Source organism: Girardinichthys multiradiatus, chromosome 4, assembly GCF_021462225.1.
Source record: "Girardinichthys multiradiatus isolate DD_20200921_A chromosome 4, DD_fGirMul_XY1, whole genome shotgun sequence".
NCBI lineage: Eukaryota > Metazoa > Chordata > Actinopteri > Cyprinodontiformes > Goodeidae > Girardinichthys > Girardinichthys multiradiatus.
Genome location: NC_061797.1, coordinates 41,889,068 through 41,912,724, shown reverse-complemented (window position 1 = coordinate 41,912,724; position 23,657 = coordinate 41,889,068). Strand labels below are relative to the sequence as shown.

The following is a 23,657-nucleotide window of genomic DNA, read 5'->3' as shown; positions in this document are numbered from 1 at the left end:
GCTGAGATGAGGTGGTTGATATAAAAGGGCCATCTAAATACCTGTAGAACAGCCAGGTAAACAGGATAAACAGTAAAAACAGGAAAAATACACTTGATTTGTAAGCATCTCTCAGTCCAGTGAAAGAGTTTTAAAGTACAGTAATAAAGACACACGACCGTGATAAATAATGGCAGACTAATAAACACTCAGAAAGTAATCGTCTGCTAAAGCTGTAGATCTGTACTGGAGATGTGAAGGCATTGTTAACTGACTGTTAAATGACTGTAGTAGAGAGAACAAATACTCCTGATGTGCAGACTGTCTTCTCCCACCTAATAAAATAATCTGCTCCAGCACTCTGTCTTCAATGCAATGACCGAACTCAATGCAAATTTATTTCCATTAGTACTGAAATACTAATTATGGACTTCACAGCATTACCCTCTATCAGACTGAGCATAGGTGTGCCTCAGGGGTATGTACTCAGTACTTCACTCTTTACTTTGGGGACTCTTAATAAATTCAGTTCAGTTTATTTATATAACACCAATTCACAGCATGTGTCGTCTCAAGGCACTTTACAAAGTCAATTCATTTGATTCATGCAGATTTCAAGCCAGGTACATCCATTCCAATAAATCCTAACTCTCAAACACTGCAGTCAAATTCAGTTTATTATTCAAATTGGTTAAAAGGGTTTGCTATCCAAGGAAAGCCAGCAGATTGCATCAAGTCAGTGATTTGCAGCATTCAATCCTCCAGGGAGAGCATGTACAGTTGCTTGCATTGACTTTGCAGCAATTCCTCATGAGCGTGCATGTAGTGACAGTGAAAAGGAAAACCCCCTTTTAACAAAAGGAAACCTCCAGCAGAACCAGGCTCAGTGTGAGCGGCCATCTGCCACAACCGACTCATGTCTGCACATCAAAATTCACCATATTAGGACCCCTGATGTATAACCATCAGCAACTCATCGTGACATAGTCTAATGGCGCTCTATTTTGAAGTAAACAAATGATCTGCACTACGATTTTCAGGGTCAAACCTTCAATATTTTATTAAGAAAAGACTAACAGCGTTTTCCCTTATAAGGAGAGTTTGGCAAGTGCTTTGTGTGTTTGCACATGCATGGTTCAGCTGTTGCGCACACAAATCTTTGCTGGGATTCAGATTGATAACGCATGCCTCTCTCCTCATGTATCACAGAACAACACAGTTTATGCAAGAACTGAGACGAGAGAGAGAATTAAACAAATAAGGTGAAGGAGCCTTGGTTACAAATTTTAGGCAAAAACTAAACTAATGAATGTGAATGACGTCATGCTATATATGTATTTTGACCTTATTTCGACAGAATATGATAAATGGGCTAGAACTAGTCAATGTTGGAGCTGCGCCCTTAGTTCAAAATGTTTATAAAGAACAATAATACATTTAAATTTGGCTGAACAGGATTTGAAACTAGTTCTTGTTGTGAAGTGGCACAACACTGCTCATCAGTATACTTAAAGATCCATCTTAGAGAGCAGAGGTAAAACCTCTGTTACTCATAAAGAGGATCCTAGAAAAACTGCACATACTGTTGTCACAGGTAGACTCTGTCACCTTTGGTGAGAAGAGAGTTATCAGGGTCTCCTTTTCCTGGTTTACACACAGTTTTATGACAAGATTCAAGATGGCAGCTCTGAGTTTTGTAAAAGATCATCTCACTCATTTTAAATGCTGTTAACCACCTGCTGTCAGGGCTCTGTGTTGGTGCGCTGTGTTTGTGTGTGTGTGTTTCTTTCCACCCTCTGCTCTAGAGCATTTCCTGGCAGGTGCTGCTGATCAGGGCCTAATCACTGGCCTTCTTAAGGAGCTGAGATCAGGAGGGAGATGTCAGAGAAATATAATTAAACAGAGAATCAGGAAAGAGTGGCAAAAAAGGTGGGATGAAGAAAAGAAAGGAAGATGGTTTTATAGAATCAACAAGATAGTAGGAGAAGTAAGAACTGGAAGAAGGAGTAGAAAAGAGGAAAGATTAATTACAAGATTAAGAATAGGACATACAGGACTTAATTCTACATTGTTCAAGATAAAGAAACATAATACAGGAAAATGTGATTATTGTGGAGAGGAGGAAACAATAGAACATGTAATATTGAAGTGTCAGAAATATGAACAAGAAAGAACAATTTTAAGGAGAGAATTTGTAGGTATTAAAGAAAATTTTATATTGAGAGATACTTTGCAAAGAAGTTTAGGTAGCAAACATATTCAAATTATAATTAGATTTTTCAAAAGCACTAAATTAATAAATAAAATTTGATTGTTGTAATAGTAAATAAGATTTAAAACCATGAAGAACCACACTCCATACCAGTCGGTGGCGGTAATGCACATCTTCAAGTTATTTGCCAACTGCCAAAAAACAACACAGAAGAAGAAGAAGAAGAAGGGAGATGTCAGACCGTTGCTACATTTTTGTGACCTTGCCTGATGGGTTTTTAAGGCTCCTAGTGCTGTGATCTGTTTTCTGAGTGAGCTTCAAGGTTTTGTTCCTGATCTCCCAATGTGAGTCTCCCTGCCTTCTCAGCTTCTGGCCCTGGCTTGGGTGAGGTTTTTTTGGATAATCTTACTTCTGTTGTCACCTGCCTGTCCACCCTCCTACGTGGGAACGCTTAAACTGAGTCATCACTTGAAAGCTAAAGGAAAGAAAGGAAACTGCCGCCTACCACACTCATCCTGCCAACCTCCATCTCAGAGGAAAGACTTACCTCACCGGCTAAACCACAACCACTCTGGCTGTAAGTTCCTGAAGAAACCCTTCTAAAAGAAAACACCTTGAAATTCTCCTGGGATATCCATAACCTTGTCACCTTCCCTTCCAGAGAAGAACCAGTCTCCTGCTGTCATTGCCTGGGTCCCTGTCTCGCCTTGCTCCTTTTTCTTCACAAAATCTGTTAAAACACTGTCCTGAATCTGTGGTTGTGATCTCCTCAGAGTTTAAAGAAACTCTACATTATGACAACTGCCTTATAAAAGATAGGTTTACCTGCATCAAATGAAGAGCAACACAAATTTTAATTTGCTTCACAACTAGACTGCCTATCCCAAGATAATGCTAACAAGGACGAGAAGTTTTTTGTTTTTTTTAAATGACCCGTAAAAGGACTTCATGCTAGCATCACAAATTAAATTGGTAAGGTATAAAAGATGATAGATTACGAAATGTTACTTCCATTTTATTTCCATTGCTTTACCCAAGCTGTTTGAAGACACAAAAATGAGGGCTGTCTGGAAGCAGTGTCACTTTCCTACACAAACTTTGGTAACCAAACAAGAAAAATTAAGCAAATAATGATCTTGCAGCCAGACGTAACGTGAGGTGACCTGGCATGAACTGTGCAAACTGGACAATTGACTCCGAGCTGAGGAAACAAAGGAGTTAACCTGTTATTTGGTGTTAGCCGTGGCCTTCACATAAGCTTTTAAACCCAATAAGTGACATTGTTCTCCAATATACTGTGGTTGCAGCATTTGTCTTCAAATAAACAGATTCTGAGTGAAGTAACCCCTTCATTTGCCTGCTTCCTCATTTTATTCAGGAAGAATATTTTCCTGTAGGTAAATCCTTCCATGGATTTGCCAGCAGTCAAATGTCTTATGGATAAGCAGTGACAAGATGGGTGTGATAGTTGACCTTAAGTGTGTGTCATAGGCAAATTACAACTCTAAAACATAGGACTTGGGATGACAGATGTCCCTTTGGACTTTGATGGCTCATCAATCAGCAGCAAGACTTACAGGAAAGAAAAAGCTGTGGGTCAAGGCGGGTAACTGCTTAATTATTCTAATACTTGGACTGGATTATAATTATTCAGTTTCTGTTTTTTCACTCTTTCAATTTCCAAAGAAAACTGGACATTCACAAAAGAGCTGAAATATTCTGCCACATAATTTCTGACACATTTATGATTTAAAAAGAACAGAACAAAAACACTTTGAATATGAAGAGCAGACTCCTCGGACCACTAGTTCTACTTGCCCTCAGTAGCATACTTGTATCTGGGTCGAAATATTACATCCATATTAAGTGGGGTTTGACGTGGGAGGAAGCGCTAGACTTCTGCAAGAGGTAAGCCTTTTATCGTTGTTCAGTGGGAAGTACTTTTGTACACCACTGTAATACTGTCTCTAAAATAATATCTAACTTAAATTATGAAAGGTTGAAAATTTCTTTTTAATTATTTATATAATTGTTAAAAAATAGTTAATACTAAGAGAAATATACTGATATAATGGTGAAGAACATGAGAATTTGTCTGTTTGTGTTTGAAATGGAGATTGGAAGGTCTTTCAAATTCTTTATAGGACTTTTGCTGGGTTTTCACTCATTTTTAGTCCAGATCATGGCTCATTTTAAGGTCCGATTTTGTCCCACTTAAAGCCTTTTTTTGACAGTGTAAAAACAGTCAGAGAGATAAGGGGAAGTCATGGAGGAAATTGTCCAGGTCAGGGGACCCAGGACAGCCTAACCACAGACTGTTGGTCTTTGCACATGGAGCAACTGTTCTAACCATTGTGGCAAGGACATGCAACCCAATACCTGACCAATTTCAGGTTATTGCTTTGCTGTTTAAGCCATGTAACCTTGACAAATACAGTAAGAGCTTAAAAATGCCCCTAAACTTTGTTTCCAAAACCAGTTAAAATAGTAACAATCCATTTACTGACCAATGCCTATTGTATTACACCAGCCTGCACTCTGAACCTGTGAAGAGACAACACAAAGAGGGAGGGGGAGGAAAAGGCAGTCTGACAGACATGTAACACCTATGTTTTAAAGTATTTTGACCAATTGTAAAAAATCATTAGCAGATATTACAAACTTACTTTAAATCCTCAGTTGTTAAAGTGGGCATGCAATGTCTCCAAGGTATGAATTGGTTAGTACAAACAGCCCTGTGGCAGAAGGTTCCTTTTTGTACACAAATAAATCTGTTAAAAGTGCAAAAAAACAAAAACAGAACAGTATCGCATAATGTCACTTGTATGCTGCTTGATCATTTTGTAAATTTAACAATCTATTAATGTTTTCTCAAAAGGCATTACACTGACTTGGCTACCATTTCCTACGAGTCAGAAGCAAACAGTATGGATTTGAAGCAATATCTGGTTTGGAGCGGCCTGAAAAGAGACAAAGATTTTCCTAATTGGTGGCGCTGGTCTGATGGAAAATTCTATGCCCCAGACTGGGCAACAAACGAGCCAAACAAGGGATCTTGTGCTGCCGTCGATTTCAAAAGCAAAAAGTAATGTGAGAGTTTTTTTAGAAACAATGAGAATAATTTAACCAAATTGTTGGTTAAACTGCTGTTATCTAAATGGCCATATATTTATCTACAATTAGTCATGTGGTTTCAATTATTTAAATTGATCTCAGCCTTTGTTGTTTGTATTATTTAGATTAAAAGCTCCACCACTGTGTTCAGGCATCACAGCCTTCCTTAAAACAAACCTTAACACAACCTCTTATGCTCATTGATAATGTTATTTTTCAATTTAATTATTGACAAAAATGTATAAAGGAGTTGCAGGAGAAAATAATTCTGAATTTAAAAAAGAAAAGCTGTTTTTTTCTTTGTCCAAATATTAGTGTTCCATTTTAGGAACAGATACAAAAATTGTTTTCTTTTATATGTGCTTGTAGGTTTATATGTTTATTTCCATCAAGTCTTTACTTTTATAAAAATGTTAAATTTAACAGAACAATCCTTTCCATGAAATAGAACCTTCCTTCCAATCCCTTAGACAACATTCACTTAATTTCCTTCTTCACTGAAAGTATATTAGAAACTAAACATCAACATTAGTTTGCTCAATCTTCTGCAGAAAAAAGGAAGCTGATACTAGTTCATTATTTTCTCTTTTATAATTTACCCCGAGGTGTCAATAGGCTGAAGTCTGATTGACAGTTTTATTTTGCACATTGGCAATCTACTTTGTTTGCTGGATGTTGAAAAGAGTACTTTTTCATCAAGCTTATCATCTTTTGTTTTTTCTAAAGGCTTTATGCCAGATCGTGTGACACTCATCGGATGTTTGTTTGTTCAAATGTCACTGGCTACACATTTGTCAAAGAAGCAAAGACATGGAATGACGCCTCGGATTATTGCAGAGATTACAGAGGTAATCTGGCAAGTTTCAGAAGTAATGATATGCCGAAAATATTCACTCAGCAGGACTTTCCCCTCTGGGTTGGGATGCGCAGAGAAGGTAACGACTGGAGATACATGTGATGATTTTGAGTGATAATTGGAACATAATTGATATACTGATATGATACTGTCTTCCCATATAGCTAAATATTTCTTCAAGTACAGATTTTAAAGAACTGAAAATGTTGTAATGCAAAGGTATTTCATATATTTCAGTGACATATGCTGCTGAAAATATTGACCTGTAGTTTTGGTCAGATGTCAACATCCACTCAGCATGAATTTCATGTTAATTTGGGGCTTTTGATTATTTAATTGAATGTGTTATTTCCATGATGGAATGCTTAAACAATGTTCAGCTTCAATGAATCTACTGCAGAACTGGGTGCTGTCTACTGTAGTCATCAACACATTTTTGGCATAATTTTGCTCTTATTGGTGAAATTGGTAGAGTTTATTTAAAGTTTATGTCATCCTGGCACAGACCAGACTTTTAAGCAAAGTCAATACCTTTCCAAAAGGGTTGAGGTCAGAGCCATCCCAGAAGCTTAATGTTGCCTGCTTCATTCATCCTAAAGTCAGTGTTTATGTTCTGAACTGAAAAGAAGATCCACTTCAACACAGACAATCAGTGTTGCAGGACAGTAAAACTGACAATGAAACAGCTCTACATTACAATCCTACCACCACCATAATAAACACTTGTTTGCAATGTTTTCAGGCATGAAAGGCTTCTCCAAATATGCTTATTGTCACTGTTCTTGTTGTTGTTGTGGCCAAGCAGATCATTATTTTTCTGCTCTGACCATAGATAGATTCTCCAGAAATATTTGCTTTCTCCATGTGAGCAGGTACAAATTCCAGTATTGCTTCACTGTGGACTGACAGTAGTGTTCCAGTATGTTCCTGTTGCTTGACTTCACACGCTTTTCTTTCATCTGGGATAGTTTGGCTCAGATGGTTAACACTTGTACAGAAATTTGAGTCTGTGTCTATACCTTTCAGTTTTTGATCAAAAAAAATCAACTGTTAATTGAAAGACGTGCATCCAAGTGTTGTTTTAAATATTCATTGAAAAATTATGTTGTATTCATTCATCTCTCGAAGAGTTAAAATGCCTAAAATCCCAAATTATTAGGACATCTATGCCCATGATGAATGGAAGGAACCATCAGAACTACAGCAAGAAGCAGAACTCATTTGTTTTCTCCTGACTATTACTATGATTCAGTTTGTCTTTAATGTTGAAGCACACAGAGGATGGATATGACATTCCTACAGATTGTAACCAGACCATCAACTCTTCCATGTGCTAAAGCTTTTATATCTGTTTTAGCAGGGGGGTCATTCACGTGGATCTCAGGATATTCACAGTATAAAAACTGGAAAACAGGCGAGCCAAGTAACATGGGCAACTGTACCACCATCTCCTCACTGACCAATCTGATGGCCACCAAAGACTGTCGCATCCATCTTCCCTTTGTCTGCATCCAGGAAGGGAATATTAATGTGATTCTGGTAAAAGAAAGCAAGAGCTGGGAAGAAGCACTGGAACACTGCCGGGGCCTCAACAGCAGTGACTTTGGTTTTGATCTGATCAGCGTGCAGCCTGGAGACGAACAGAAGAATATAATGAACAAGGTCATGGAGGCGGACACCAAGGAGGTGGGTTCAGGGGAGAAAAAACTGCTAATCTGATCTGATTTGTTGGCTGAAAAACAACTAAACATTTATGGGGATCTAATTCCCTTTATACAGCATTTTTTTCACATAACCACAAACATTTTATCAGAATTTTGTGTGACATATCAAAAAAGGCAATGATTAATTTTAAAGGACAATGACACATGGTTTGCTAAATGTATTACAAATAAATACACAGAGAGGGAGGTGCGCATTAGTATTTAGCTCCTCCGTGTTAATATCTCATTGAGTCACCTTGCACTGCAATTAAAGCTCATTTTGGGATATGTCTCTACCAGCTGTGTACACCCATTGACTTTTTTTGCCCATAATTCTTGCAAAATAGCTTTAGCTTAGTCAAATTGGATGGAGAGTATCTGTGAGCATCAACTGTCAAGTATTGCCAAAGCTTCTCAGTTTGATGGAGTTCTGGACTTTGCCTGAGCCATTCAAAGACATGAATCTGCTTTGATCTAAACCATTCACTTGTAGCCTTGACTGCAAGTTTAAAGTAACTGCTGGAAGGTGAACCTATACCCCATCCTCACGTCTTTGGCATATTTTCTTTAGAGACTTGTAGTTAGCTCCCTTCATCTACCCATCAACTCAGACCAGCTTCCCTGTCCCTGACTAAATAAAAAAAATCCACAGCATAATGCTGCCACTACCATGTTTCACAGTAGGGTAATAATTGTTTTGGATTTTATTTAGATGTGTCAGACTAAAGGGGGTGGATATGTATGCATGCCATACAAATTGAAAACTTAATTGGTATCGAAAACTGAAAAGGCAAAGGTGATCTTGTCATAAAGAACAATTAATACTTATCCAAATGTCTCTTATTGGTTTTATTTTCCTCATGTCAAATAAGTTAGACATGCTGATGTGTTTGCATTCAAAAGGTAAGAGATACATTCAGATAAATCTCTGAATGCCATTGTTTGCTCCCATAGGTGTGGACTGGCCTGCGTTTCCTGGGTGATGACTGGCTGTGGGTGGACGGGGAAAATATGTTGAACACCAGCCTTAATCAATGTCCGATGCAGGAGCAGCACTGTGGGGCATTATCCAAGAATTACACCGGCAGCATAGAGGCCAAAGACTGTTCAGAAAGGAAAAACTTCCTCTGTTACAGATTTCCACTTTAATACCACTATTATGATTGCGACCAGATCTTCTGCAGCCGGCTATTTTCAGAAAGGCCCCCAGGCAGCCAAAGATTAGCAACACTTTCATTAGACGTTTAATTTTTACCCACTGAAAGGACCTTAGAATACATGTACTCTCTAACAGAAAGTAACAGTCATCCAGTGAATGGATTTCCTTTTTCTTGTTTTAATTTTTTTTGTTTCTCCAGATGAATTTTTGTAAAAATGTAGACAACCACTTAAATTTAAATGTGAAAAACTGATTCTTTGCATCAAATGAAGCATAGCATTCATAGAAATAATTTAGAACTTTGACATATTTGAGATGGCGTAAGACTTTAAAAATACAATTGTATTTTTTAGCAATAAACATCAAAGTATTTAAAAGTTAAGCTTTTTAAGTAAATTAAAATATTGTTTTGACTTTATTGAAAATGTCTTAGAATGCTGTACTGATGTCTTTATGTTTAATTTACCCACGTTGGATTTAAAAAAAGGGCTAAATAGTTAATAAATTGTATTGCTCAAAGATTAGTGTTGTTTAATTTCTCATAGTTTAAACTTCATGACAGTTCTTTTTAACTGGAAAAAAAGGAAGGTGAAATCTTCTAAAAGTAAAGATATTTCAATCCTGAGATGATAAATGGAATAAACATTATGAAATGCAGGATTCCTTTCCTAGCCGAGCAGTTTAAAACACTTGAATCTTTTTCTTTTTAGGAGGAACCTTCTCTTTCCTCATTTCTGAAAGCGTCCATTTAGCTGCACTCAACAACTCCACCAGCAAAAGTCACTAAATTAGACATTTTAACCAAATCTCTGAAGTAAATCAGAGCTCTTGATTTTTTTTCTTAAAACCTCAGCAGACAAAACAGTTGGTCCAAGTAAAAAAAAAGATAGTAAGGCAGATTTTCTGCTTTTTTCCTTTGCATTTTTATTTTTTATGGATTTTATTAATGTTGATTTAATCATATTCATTGCTGATGGTAGATTAAGTTTTCTAAATGAAATGCAAAATTATTGAAAAAAAAGCCACACCCAGGCCTGAATACTGAGACGTGTAGAATTAAGAAATAACTGAAGTACTTGTCGAAGTAGAATAAAAGACTGCAAAAAGCAAAATATTAGGCCCCAAACAAAAAAACACCATGAGATGAGAAACCAAGTCCCTGACAGCTATCAGTCTGCAAAGGTTTACAAAGCTTTTTCTAAGGCTTTTGAACTCCAGAGAACCACAGTGAGGACCATTATCCACAAATGGAGAAAATATGGAACAGCCGTGAACCTTCTCAGGAGACGCCAGCCTACCAACATTTCTTCAAGAGTGCACCGACAACTCCTCCAGGAGGTCACAAAAGAATTCAAAAACAATCTAAAGTGCTGCAGGCCTTTTGTACCTCATTTAAGGTCAGAGTTCATGATTCCGTGCATGAAATCTTCTTTGCTGGCAAAGAGGACTAACTTTTCAAACTTGAATCTACAGTGACTACGATCTGATGATCGAATACCCGCCGATCGAAAGCAACTTCAAAGTTAAGTACGATCAGCTTCTCAAAACGCTCTAGCTTCGTACAAAAGGGGTAATTAAGACAAGAGGGGCCTGTGTTCCAGGGAGTTCCCAGCAAAGACCCTTTCACTAACAATGTCGAGAGAAGCGATTTCCCCCCTGCCTGAAAGAGGACATCTTCCTCTTTGGACGTCCTTGAGTGGACGTCCGTGTAGTGGGAGCTATCCCTTGGTTCTCCTCGCATACACCAAACACGGTGAGAAGACAAAGCACTTGTCACGTTCCATATATTTGCTATCGATGGCAGTCATAATTATCTCAGTCTGATATTTCTTTATATTTTTGTTTATTTATTTACTGCCTTTCTTCACTATGTAAACAGTTTCACATACAGACATCATAACAGTCAGTTGAGTTCAAACCCATGTCTTCTCTACCTTTACCTCTCAAGCAAATCCCTCTTTCTTGAAAGGCACTGCTGCAATATGCTGTTGTGGGGAAATGCCAGACTTTGTCATACCATGTGCTCTTTAATTTTGGTAAAATTTTGTCAGGAAGATCTTGATTGATCTCTGGTTGTTTATTCTGGTGGTGTTTTATTGGACTGCATTATAAACCCATGGATATCTTTGTAATGTCATGTTTACGAATAAAAAAAGGCTTTCACATGATTGTCTACCTCTGTTGGTGTTTTGATGTAGAGTCAGATGCAGATTGAAACATTGCAACCTTCTCTGTTAATGAAGTGGCCAAGTAGGCAGCTTCAGTAGTATTCATACTGTGCTTTCTTGTTGCTTTATGATATATCCAGATATATCAATTAAGACTTAGCGCATCTTAAATTATATTAACAGGCTTTCCCATCCCAAGCACCTGGTTTAAAATCAGGACATTGTCACTATTTTACCATTTCACCTGATTTAAGGGTATAGGCTAGTCTAGTATGCCCCCTGCTGGACAAACCTACATTCAATAAAAATGTTCAAAAAGTTTCATGTTTTCCAAATATTTATTTGTTACTATGGTCTGTATCATAAACCAACATCTAGTCAGCACAACTGTTGTAACTTAGCAGCCATACAATTGTTGATGTAATGATATAAAGCTAAAGATTGATGAATGGTGTAAAAAGCACTTTTTTTCCCGAAAGAGTGCTGTGGTCGACAGGTGCAAACGTGCAGCAAACGGCGAAAATGTGTTGCAAACACATGAATGATGCAAACTCCACAATTCACGAATTAAGTAAACTCCAAAACCAATGCAACTGAAAAATGCTACAATCCCAGAAAATAGACAGAAGCAAAAGGAAAAATGCTGCAATTATAAAAACACATAGCAAAAACAACAGCAAGTTTTAAAAAAAAAAAGATACAAAAGAAAAAACACTGCAAATACGAAAACAATAGTGAATAGCTAAAAAAACAGCAAGTTCGAAAAAGTTGCAAACTGAAGTGCGCCACACTACTAGGTGGAGTCGACCCCCAACTCATATCGGCCCAGACCCTCAGTAAAGACATTAACAGGATTGCACAGATGAAACTTGGAGGAAAGAGAGAAAAGATATGTTTTCCTTATGTAACCCCATGTTCCTTTATGTCTTTTATAAACACGTGGTTGTAATATTTTACAAGATTAAAGAAACAGCAGCATATTTACATTGGTAATATCAGTGGTCCCTCTAGTGGTCTGGTGCCCTTCCGTTTTTAGTGAGAGTTTGCAGCTTTTTTCTAACATGCTGTTGTATTTGTATTTATAGCATGTTTTTCTTTGGCAGATTTTTTGAAATTTGCTGTGGATTTTAATATTTGCAGCATTTTTCCTTTTGCTTATATTTTTTGTGATTGCAGCTTTTTCTTTTGCAGCGGTTTTCTATTCCATTGGATTTTGTGTTTGTGTGTTTTGAAGTTTGCATCAGTCATGTGTTTGCTGTGCGTTTGCACCTGTCGGCCACTGTAAAAGAGGCAGAAGTGGATCAAAACAAGACAAAATAATTTATAACTTTACAATTTATTTTGTCAAAAAAACTGCAATCCAAATATTACATTATCATAGGCTACACACAAAATGAAGAAAAGGACCAAGAAATAAGAGGTTTCTTAGTATGTTAGATAGTGACAGGCAAAACCCCCCGGCTTACAGAAATGGTTTAACCCTACAACTCAGCAGCCAATGGGAAAATACAACACTCACACCTTCAAACTGGACAAGTGGCCACATGGCTCAGAATCACATGAAATCAACATGTCATTAACGTGCAGTCAACGTGTTATTAACACACAAATGTATTGTTAACGCATTGTTTGCGCATTACTTTTTTACATGCTGACAACATGTACACAACACGTTAACACGTTGTTTGCACGTTATCTACGTGTCAGAAATCACGTCTTTGTGAACTCCTGAGCTCCCTGGCTCCAGAGCACATCAGACAGGGACGGACGCCATGATCCCCAGCGGCATTAATTGGTACTAAACCATCAGTAATATACTTATAGTGATATACTTATTTCTATAACTCAAAATTAAAGTTAGAACTATCTCGAACAGTATGTCTTTAAAGGGCTTAAATCTAAAATAAAAAAAATCAAATGAAGGTATTATCTTTTTGCTGCAGAGATGACCAGGCTCCATAATGCCACTGTTAGGTAGATGTGTAACTGTAACAGATAAAGTTTTTCCTCTGTGAACAGTCTCTAGTCTTTACTTTGCCAGCATAGTTTTTAGATAGGGCTCCACAGTTCTGCTGTGGGGTGGGGCAGAAGGGCAGGTCAGGGTGCAACATATCTGCCCCGTTCACCCACAGCCAATCACCAGCCAGGAAACGCAGGCCGATCCACACCTACAGGAACAAAAAAAAAAACAGATTTATTAGGAATTATATAAAGATTTTCCACATACTTACAGTCACTTACAAATATTACAACATTTGGTCATGTCACTTCAGTAAGATTTGAGATGATAAACTAACACCATGACTGTCATGTGGAAGCACTAAAGACAATAAATGCACATGAATGGTGGGAGTATTTGATTTGTTTGTCACAGCCCTGTCTTAAAGTTGTTAAGTGAAATCACTCCCCTTTGGATATGACGTAGCAGTAAGTCTAAAGGTCCTTAACACCCTTCAGTGGTGTTATAAGGAGGTGGTGGCTTTTTATCACTGCCCTGGTGTTAACCTACCTCCTCAGTGACAGCTTCCGTGACCTTGCTCATTACATAGACATGCTCCTCTCCAGGCTGCAGACTGAGCAGATCGAAGCGAAGGTTGCTTTGGGCGGAGGACTTGAGTCTTCTGCAGTGATCCAGCGCCTCCTCCCAGCTCTTTTCCTCCTTCACCAAGACCATGTTGTCGGAGAGGCAGAGGAATGGAAAATAGGCGCCACAGTTTTGGGCAGCCATCTTATGCGTCTTGGAGGAGATGGAGACACAATCACCATTGGTACTCGGCTCATTTAATTTCCAGTTGTGATACTCTGAGGAGCCTGCGCTCCAGTTCCATGATCCACCTGCAGAGCAGATGTGGAAAATTCAGATACATTTGTACTGAAAAGAAAGTACAAATATTTCATTTTACTTCTATGTTTTCTAGTCTAGTATGTTTTTATTTATCTATTTTTTTAGAAAAAGCGCTGAAAGTTGCAGCCTTGAGTCTTCACCGTGTCTGTGGAGTCCAATCCAGATGGGAAAATCCTCCTTCTGGACAGCACTGTACAGAACTGAGCTGTTGATATTTGCCAACTCTTCGTGGTTTTCCCTGCAGTAATGCTGCGCCTCTGACCATGTCTTTGCTTTGGGTATAAAAATATACTGTATATACTCATACAGAGTTTGGCTCTCTTTAATATCCTGGCAGATGAAGTAGTAATGATTTCCACAATGCAGGCCATAAACTCTTTCAAGAAAAATAGAAATGAATAAGTAATTAATCTTTTTACATTTTGAGAAACTCACTGGTAATTAATCGGTTTCCTACCTGTGTGTTAGTATAGTGCTGCCATTAGTGCAGAGCGCCAGCCACGCAGAACGAAGTAGAAAGCAAAGACAAGCCAGAAAGTATTAATGCATCTGTTCAATGCAGACAAAATAAAATTATGTTGAAAAGTCAGTTCAGGTCAGAAGTTTACATCCACTCAATGTCATGATCCACAGCTGCTTGGGTTTCAGTTTCTCATTTGTGTTTTATTTTGGATTATTTTGGGGCATTATTGTCATTATGGGGTTTCAATACCAATTTTTTTTCTATATGTTGAGTTTCTTTATGTATTTTGTTTAGATTGTTATTTTAGTGTTAGTTCTTTTTCCTTTGGTTAGTAAATCCTTTTGGGTTTTGGTTCTGCTCCTTCCTTATTTTGTCATACCTGCTTGTGCTTTTGTTATATTACCTCGTCTAGTCCTTTCTTTTCTGTCTCCCTGCACCCCAAGCCACCACCTGTTCTGTGTTTTCCCCTGATTGTCTTGTCACGTTTGTCATTGGTTCCCCCTGCTGTTCAGTTTTTGTATTTAAGCCCGTTTGTTTCCTTTGTTCCCGGATCTCGTGTGTTTGCTACCCTGTTTGTGTCCTGCCATGGATAATAAAGACTAATTTTACCTGAAAGCCTCGAGCTTCAGAAGTTCTTCTCTGGATTTTGGTCCATCAAAAACCCACTTTATGACACATTTTGTTTTTTTCCTTCAGTTTTCTCTGATCTGCTGCTTCTTCAGCTGCACCAAATTCTCCTGGTTGGTTACACCTGGTTCTCATTCCGCTCATCCTAGCAGTTAAAAAGTCTCTCAGGTCTCCCATCTCCATGCCAGATTCTGTGGTTACCTGCACATCTATGTTTGTTTATCTTTTCCTGCTCTCCATCACCTGTTCTCCTGGTGGTTACCCCATGTTCCAGGTATTGTAACCTTGGTAAATCCTATTCTTAACCAAGTGGTTATCAGCATGAGACTACCACTGTCTTGTCTGCGCTTTGGTCCAACTCCACCACCACATAAACAGCTTATGAAACTTATCACCAGGACTGTACAAATCAACTTGGGGGGTTTCAATTATGCATTTGAATCATTTTCGTTTAAATGTAGGGTAAATTAACTCTTGACACCAAGTCAAAATTAAGCACATGGGCTCACAGATATAATTAAATCTAAATTAATGGTTTAAAGTCTGTCAGCAAGAGGAACCTGAGAGACCCTTATTTTTTACCATCTTTCTTGCATAATTCTGGCTGAATATCTGATCATTATATTTATTAGTTAATTTAAATGTTTTGTTTTCCTGCCACAGTCCTGTTAAGAACAAACCATGAATTAATATGAATGAAACCATAAATTTAATGTTTTAGGTCCGAGCTATTCCAAAATCTTACTGTTAGTCTTAACTTAAACCTATATCGCAATATTTTATAGTATTCATTTTGATAATGATAAAACTGATCAAGATATTTACAATTTAATTTTTTAGGCAACTGTATTGATGTGCCTGCAGGCCACTGCTGTAGCCCCACAAACAGAAATGCTGCAATTTCTATCACTAAGTTGCACACAGCAACTGCATTTAATCATATTTTTGAATTTAATGATGCTCTCATAGAACCACCCATGGAGAAAATAGTAAAAATAACAATTCTGATAATTCAGCTATTTTGGGGGATGTTCAAACATCTTTAATTGAAATTTAAAGTTGTCACAATAAATCCAAACTCTCATAATAATCGATGCAATTAATGCCCATCCCTAGTTGGGACACCTGGATATCTCCAAGTTTTAGCCATCTACCTCATGATTTCAGGTGAAGTTTAGGACTCGATGCCCACCAATAAATTATAAAATTATTATGAATTATGTACTGGTAATTGTAATTTCATGCAAAAGCCTTTCTACATACAAAAGCACCTGTTTATCAATAAACAGACAAATACATCAAACATTCTCATGTCACCTGCTGTGAAATAGGTTGTTGTAGCTGGCTGCAGCACATTCTGCATTGTACGGTGAGTTTTTGTTTTCCCATGTGTAGAGATTATGCTTCTCCTCATCAGACAACAAAATATCAGACCAATGATTCGTGTCTCTGTACAGACCAATCCAGGCGAAATATCGTTCCAAGTACAGATATCGCTCATCCGCCTCTGAGTAGAATGTGGCCAAGTCGGTGTGGTAGCTTTTGGGAGAAAGAATCAGAATCAGCTTTATTGCCAACAAGGAGTTTGACTCCGCTACACTTTTTTTTGTATTATATAATAAATGGAAATAAAAAAATAACTTTTTAAAATGTACATATATACACAACTAACTTTACAAAATATGATAAGAATATAATGTGGGATCAGTCCAAGTATGCATGGTGTTGTTCTGGAACTCTGACTGTCAAGTGTTTGTCAGAGAGACAGCCTGGGGGAAGAAACTGTCTCTGTGGCGGCTGGTTTTAGCAGACAGCGCTCTGTAGCGCCACCTGAAGGTAAAAGTTTAAACAGTTTATGTGCAGGGTGTGTAGGGTCTGCAGATATTTTAGCTGCCCTTTTCCTGACTCTAGACCTGTATAAGTCCTGGATGGAGGGAAGATCAGCCATGATTATTCTCTCTGCAGACCTGATTGCTTGTTGAAGTCTGGACCTGTCCTGTTTTGTGGATGAGCTAAACCACACTGAGATGGACAAAGACAGGACAGACTGAATTATGGCAGTATAGAAGATGACTAGCAGTTCATGTGGAAGGTTTTACTTCTTGAGTTGCCTCAGGAAGTACAGTCTCTGCTGGGCCTTCTTCTGAACATTGTCTATGTGTGAAGACCACAGGACCTCAGGTCTCGAGAAATGGTGGCTCCTATGTACTGGAAGTGGTCCACAGCAGATACAGTGTTGTTGAGGATGATGAGGGGGTGTGTGAGGGTTGTGTCCTCCGAATGTTCACCTTCGTCTCACCTCCACAGTCTTGAGTGGGTTAAGTTCAAGGAGCTTCTGACCGCACCAGTGTACCAGCCAATCCACCTCCTGTCTGTATGCAGACTCATCACTCTAATGGATCAGACCAATGACAGTGGAGTCATCAGCGCCAGTGCCTTTTGATCTTGTGCAGGAGAAGATTCTCCCCAGTCTTACCTGCTGCTGCCGGTCCTTCAGGAAGCTGGTGATCCGCTGACAGTTGGAGGCCGGGACTTTAACCTGGATGAGCTTCTGGTGGAGGATGTCTGGGTTGATGGTGTTAAAGACTGAGCTGAAGTCCACAAACAGGATCCTGGCATACATCTCTGGGTGGTCAAGGTGTTGCAGAATGAAGTGCAGTCTCAAATTGACTGCATCTGCCAACCTGTTTGTCCGATAAGCAAACTGTAAGGGGTCCAGCAGGGGGCCTGTGATATCCTTCAGGTGTTTCAACACCAGTCGCTCAAAGGATTTTATGAAGAAAGACATCAGGGCGACAGGCCTGTAGTCCTTTAATCCTGTGATGGTGGGTTACTTGGGTTCTGGGATGATGGTGGAGCGTTTGAAGTAGGAGGGAACCTCACAGCTCCAGTGACTTGTTGAAGATTTCAGGGAGGATGGGTGCCAGTTGGTCGGCGCAGGTTCTCAGACATGATGGGGAGAGATTATCAGGTCCTGATACCTTCCTTGTTTTCAGGCACTGAAAGATCCTATTTACATCTTTCTCTGAGATCATTAGTGCAGGCAGGGGGTCTGAAGGTAGGGGTTGGTTAGTGTATGGCAAGACTTGTTTCTCAGTGGGATGTGGAGGAGTTGGGTTGAGGTGTGAACTGCTGCTTTTCATACCTGCAGTAGAAGCTATTCAGTTTATCTGCCAGGCGAGGATTCTGCTCAGGGTTGGGTAAGGGCTTCTGTAGGCAGTCAGGTTTTACAAACCATTCCAAACAACAGAAGAAGAGTCTTTATTTGAGAAGCTTTTCTTTAGCTTCTCAGTGCAGCTTCTCTTCGCTGCTTTGATCTCCTTGGTCAGTTTATTCCTGACCTGCTTATACAGGGCCCGGTCCCCACTGCCGAGAGCCTCTTCCTTATCCCTGCGCAGCTGCCTCAGGTGAGAAGTTAACCAAGGTTTATCCTCACAGAAACTAATGTACGATGTCACCAACTCAGTGAGTTGGTTTAAATCAGTGGGTGAAGTTTCAAAAACAGTCCAATCTGTGCAGTCAAACCAGGCCTTTAACATCTGCTCTGACTCACCAGTCCACTTCTTAACAGTCTGAACCACAGGTCTGGAAGCTTTTAGTTTCTGCCAGTAGGTTGGGCTGAGATGAATAAGACAGTGATCAGAAAGTCCCACAGCAGCCCTGGTGATGGTATGATATGTATCCTTTAAAGCTGTGTAGCAATGGTCCAGAGTGTTTTCATCCCTGGTGGGACACTTAATGTGCTATCTGCATTTGGGAAGTTCATTGGAGAGGTTTGCACTGTTAAAATCACCAAGAAAAATGATGAGTGAGTCTTGATGTTATATGTCAAACTGTTATATTTGCAAAGCCACAAATAATTTATTTTGATTATACAGCACTTCTACTGATGGTAAATGTAGAGGTAAAACTTTGTGGCTAAGCTTCTTCAATGGAGCAGAGAAAAGTTAACATCACAGCAAACAAAAGGCTTTGATAAAATGTAGATCAGACATCTGAGAAACTGGCAGTTAGAAAGCTCTTCTGACCCTTTCTGAATTTCACAAATTTCATAAAATCTTGAATGAAGTGAGAACATGCATCTACCTACCTGCAACTCAATCAAACCTCCTAATTTGTGAACATTCTCAGTCAAAAGTTTTTTGCAGTGGTTAAGATGTGTGTTGCATTACGTTGCACAGACACTAAGTTTTCACATGTTCAATAAAACATCTTATTTATGCAAAACGTTGATCCTTCTTCTTTCTGATTTCCCAACTTTAATTTTCTGACTAGCTTGGAGCCATTTTAACATACTTCATCATGTTAGAAACTCCACAGATCTGCATCCAATAATTTTTGTTTTTCTGGGTCAAAGATGCTCTTAGAGGAAGTCTTGATTCCACTCCTTTTTTATAGTGGTCTGGGGCCTGAATTGGGAGGAAACCTGCTCCTTGGGATGAGACGCAACTCCAGAAACAAGATCAGGAAGCTTCAATGTCTGGAGATCGTGGTATCTCATGTTTTCTTCTCCAGGGATTGCATGTACAAAAGAGTGTGCAACCTTTGATACTTTAAGTTGGTGGGAGGGAGACATCTTTTGGGGCACAAAATAATTCAAATGTGCGAAACTGTGTGTAGAAGTGTCATCTCACAAGTGGCCTTTATTCATCCCAATTTGCATGAATTGGGCTCAGCTGCCCATGGTGCTTGAACCGCCTGGTCCCCGCCCCGAAATATACGTATGCAAAGTAGTATACGGAACCGGAAGACACCCACCACGAAAACGGCTGCCGTCACTAGGCCAAAAAACTGAAGAAACTCGAAATGCATTCCCTCAGCGTACATGTTAATAACCTCTTGGGTTTCCATGGGGTTCGACTGTGTGTAAAGCACATGATCAGAACTTATCACCCCCTGAGGATGTCCTGAAAGAAGAGGACACATGGGCCCCTCTGCTTCTAAGCCCGATGTCCACTCCAACTTTATCCAAAGCTGTCATCATATAAGGCGTTGTTTCTGTTTTAACTATTTGTCTTCTTTCCAAAATAAAAGTTCCGTCAGCAAGAGGCGAGGGGTTCTCTCCAACAACTACTTGAATGACGAATCAGTGACTCAAACCTGGCTAAAATAAAACGTTTGTCAGCTTGTACCCATTTTGTTCCATAATGTGCGTATCTAAACCAAACGGTGCTGTCTATCTGCTGCATTTAGGTCAATCATAGCTCAATGCTGATCATTATAATGACCTGAAAATGCCTCCCATATTTCTATAAGGAAGACTGCCACCACACACACTATGTGAAGTACTTTAAGTCTTTACAAGCATTCAGGAAGTCACATAAAAAATAGAAGCAGCCATCGCCCACAGAGTCTGCCTGAAGTTTGTTCCCGACACAACTATTAGAATAATTATATTTTTATATTATAAAGCAATCATGAGTTGAGGAGGCCATTAGTGAGACACATTTGCGCATCACAAATAGGTTGCACATTTAGAATGAAAATGCTTTCCATTCACAAATGCATATTCACTTACAGATGGGGCCCTTATAGCAGTATGAGTGCAGTCCATTGCTCTAATTACATTCAGTATTCAGCTCCTCGCTGCAAATGAGAGCCACAGTTAAGGGGGACTTTATATATCAGAGCAACATATGGGTGAGTCCATCCCTTATGGCTGGCATGACACGGCTCATGGATGACTGTCAAATACTCAACTTGTCAGTCAGCTCCCTCTGAAAAGCTCCGGTTGAAAGGACTGCAGCATAGTGAGAACATGAACTGGCGCCGGCCACGCACGGTTCCTCCTCTGTAACACGGAGGCCAGCTCCATGCAGAGCTCCAAAATAATTGCCCTATGCAATCTAAACCGGCTAATAAGCCATGCATCATCATGTGCCACCGGGTCAGTACGATCCCTAAAAGACAAAAGCTCTCTAAGACTTCTTCCTTTAGCGAAGTCCCCCAGCTGTGCCATCGTTCCAGATTTATGCGCCACTTTATGCAGCTATTTATGGACATGTGTGATTGTCTTCAGTTTATCCAGCTTAGGAATCATCAAACCTGAATTGATTGGAGTTAATCTGCTGATCAGACAGTTTTCTTTCAGTGAGTATGAAAGTGCCACTTAGATGATTCACATGCATTTTATGCTCTTCAGGGCAAAGATCTATTTCCTCATACAGGTGACAAAAACAGAGGAGGTTTCACCGTTCACATCCAACTGAGGTTGTTTCCATCATTCTCGGAGGTGTGTTACTTTATTGTATGAGGCTGAATATAATTTAGTTTCAGCGCTCAGGTTTACACCATCAAAGCTCAAACTCATGAAAAGAGCATCAGGTTTGATTCTCAATTAATTAAATAAAACTGAATGGAATCATATTTCAGTGTATTTAGAAGATAGTCGAAAAGTTGTCGAAACGTTTGCGTGGCACATTTTCACAGCAGGTCAAAAGTTTGCATTGATTTCTGCACAATTTCAAACAACATTCATTTTTGTACAGGCCGAGTTGTGCGAAAAACATTGCGCCACAGGTTTTTTTAAGCACGCTCCGTACATAAGACCCTAGATATCCCAAATAATGAGAAGTAGCATTGTTGAGGAAATCTGTATAATAATAATATATCATAATATATAATATATATATAATATATCACAAGGAAGTCTAGCTGTGCACATGAACCTATTTCTCGGTGCTCATCTTAGCTTGTTTTTTCTGAAGAAAACAATGTTGCATTCACACCTTAGTATGAGCAATGGATTAGTTTAACTATTAAACCAGAATTAAAAGAAAAGCTTACTGTTTGCAGATGTGCCGTGCGTTCTCCCAGCTAGCTGCATTGGTTGAGTATTTGTAAACTCTCACCAGCACTGATCCTAGGCTGGATACAATGATGCTCCTGCTGCTGAGGAGGAGGAGGAGGAGAATCCCAGATGCAGGAAGGCTCTTCATCATCTTCATAATTCTGTTTCTTCAAAAATAAAAGAAATTAATTAGGCAGAAGATTAATTAAAACTCAGGACTTTGTTTACTACACATGAACCTGCAAAGAGAGTCAGAACTATCAAATAAACCAACTATAACAATCCACTATAATTAATTATACATTAGCATGGGTTATTGGTGTAATTACATGTCTTTAAGCGATGCCGTGCCCTTTTAGTGAAGAGTTGCTGCTTGATGAGCCACCAAATCCAAATTGGATGTCTTGTTGCATTAGGTTCTACGTTTTGAGATAATGCTTTGCTTAGCAAACAGACTCAAAGTCAACTATCAGCCCAGCGTTGTTCCAGACTCTCAGCCATATTTGACTGCTGCCAAATGAACAAAGAACTTACGTGAAGAACAGTGCTGAAAAGTGAAATCATTTTTTCCAGAGAATTGATGACGGGAGAATTTCATCAAAACACTAACTTCATTTTAATTAATCTATAAGAATTTTAAAATGCTGAAAAACATTAATAGACGGGCTTCACGTTTTCTGACACAATGATCGAAGCAAACTGGTGTAACCCACAAGAAAAAAAAAAAAAAACAACACTTTTTAGTTTAAATTGCATTATTACAATTTCTGCAACAACTGTGTCACTTGTACAAAGAGTTGTTTGTGGTTTAAAAAAGTGGCACTCAAAGGGCCTGATCTTCAAAAGGTTTGTGTGTATAAAACATGTGCAAACTAGACTGATTGCACAAACCAAACCAGATCTACAAACCAGGTGGAAATCAAATTGCGTGTGTGAAATCAGCAGAACATGAGCCGCAAACATTTCATGAATTTGCAAAACATATGATAATGACTCAAACACACACATTTGTTGGAGGAGGATATGCAAATGTAATCCCTTACTGACATCCTACAATGAGCCGGCAGCAGGGGCGCGGTGTCAGCATGTCATTATATTAACAGGCTGACGCCGCCTCAGCTGCGGATTTTGACACCATCTGGTGGCACCTCTGATGAAGACGTAAATTTTCCGTTTAGGGGAAAAAATTGGGTGTAAAATAAAAGAACCTAAAGACTATATTGTATACAGACACAATGACCTTTTTAAAAAGTAATCCCTTAACACACGCAATATGATTTATCAAGCCTGAAGTGGATTTTGGGTGCCGTTTTTGCATCTATATTTAGCACATTTGAAAGTCAGGCGCAAACTGGGAGGCAAAAATGTTGTTCCATGTTAGTTCACAAACAAAACTGAACATTAACAACCACCAGAGACCATAAACCATCACAGAGGCAAGGGGACATAGAAGAAAAAAAGTCTTGTGTGCAAGACAGTTTAATAATACAATATTTGTACTTACTGCACATGCAATGTTTTTTTTGGGGGGGGGGGATTTGGCACTAGCAATTTAGCGCTCTTTATTTAAAATCTTTGAAGACGCTTTTTTGGAGGCCAAAACAGCAGCAGCAGCATTTTGCCAGATACAATTCTAAAACAGATTGATAGAGCATTGTGTTGAAGCAAGCTCAGAGCCTCATAAGTTAGCAAACCGCGTAATGATTTGTTGATATAAACATACAATAACAAGACATCGGAC

General features: G+C 38.9%; 2 protein-coding genes and 3 long non-coding RNA genes across 5 annotated transcripts; 3 read left to right on the top strand and 2 right to left on the bottom strand.

Annotated features, from left to right (window-relative positions):
* Window positions 1-2,424: 2,424 nt before the first annotated feature.
* Window positions 2,425-3,543, top strand: LOC124867465. The gene is made up of 2 exons (XR_007038068.1): window positions 2,425-2,768; window positions 2,853-3,543. It is a non-coding gene; the product is annotated as an uncharacterized LOC124867465 (long non-coding RNA).
* A 226-nt stretch (window positions 3,544-3,769) lies between these two features.
* LOC124867560 (putative C-type lectin domain family 20 member A) lies at window positions 3,770-9,453 on the top strand. The gene is made up of 5 exons (XM_047364057.1): window positions 3,770-4,099; window positions 5,070-5,276; window positions 6,032-6,240; window positions 7,519-7,847; window positions 8,819-9,453. The coding sequence occupies exons 1-5, from the start codon at window positions 3,972-3,974 to the stop codon at window positions 9,011-9,013; spliced, it is 1,068 nt and encodes a 355-aa protein (XP_047220013.1). The 5' UTR covers window positions 3,770-3,971; the 3' UTR covers window positions 9,014-9,453.
* Window positions 9,454-9,602: 149 nt separating this feature from the next.
* LOC124867578 lies at window positions 9,603-11,191 on the top strand. The gene is made up of 2 exons (XR_007038104.1): window positions 9,603-10,420; window positions 10,497-11,191. It is a non-coding gene; the product is annotated as an uncharacterized LOC124867578 (long non-coding RNA).
* Window positions 11,192-12,652: 1,461 nt separating this feature from the next.
* LOC124866539 (dromaiocalcin-1-like) lies at window positions 12,653-14,012 on the bottom strand. The gene is made up of 2 exons (XM_047362367.1): window positions 13,701-14,012; window positions 12,653-13,359 (listed from the first exon to the last, which is right to left on the bottom strand). Exons 1-2 carry the CDS (start codon window positions 13,917-13,919, stop codon window positions 13,162-13,164), a joined length of 417 nt encoding a protein of 138 aa, XP_047218323.1. The 5' UTR covers window positions 13,920-14,012; the 3' UTR covers window positions 12,653-13,161.
* A 162-nt stretch (window positions 14,013-14,174) lies between these two features.
* LOC124866615 lies at window positions 14,175-16,587 on the bottom strand. Its single transcript, XR_007037864.1, has 3 exons — window positions 16,444-16,587; window positions 14,494-14,511; window positions 14,175-14,412 (listed from the first exon to the last, which is right to left on the bottom strand). It is a non-coding gene; the product is annotated as an uncharacterized LOC124866615 (long non-coding RNA).
* Between the last annotated feature and the right edge of the window lie 7,070 nt (window positions 16,588-23,657).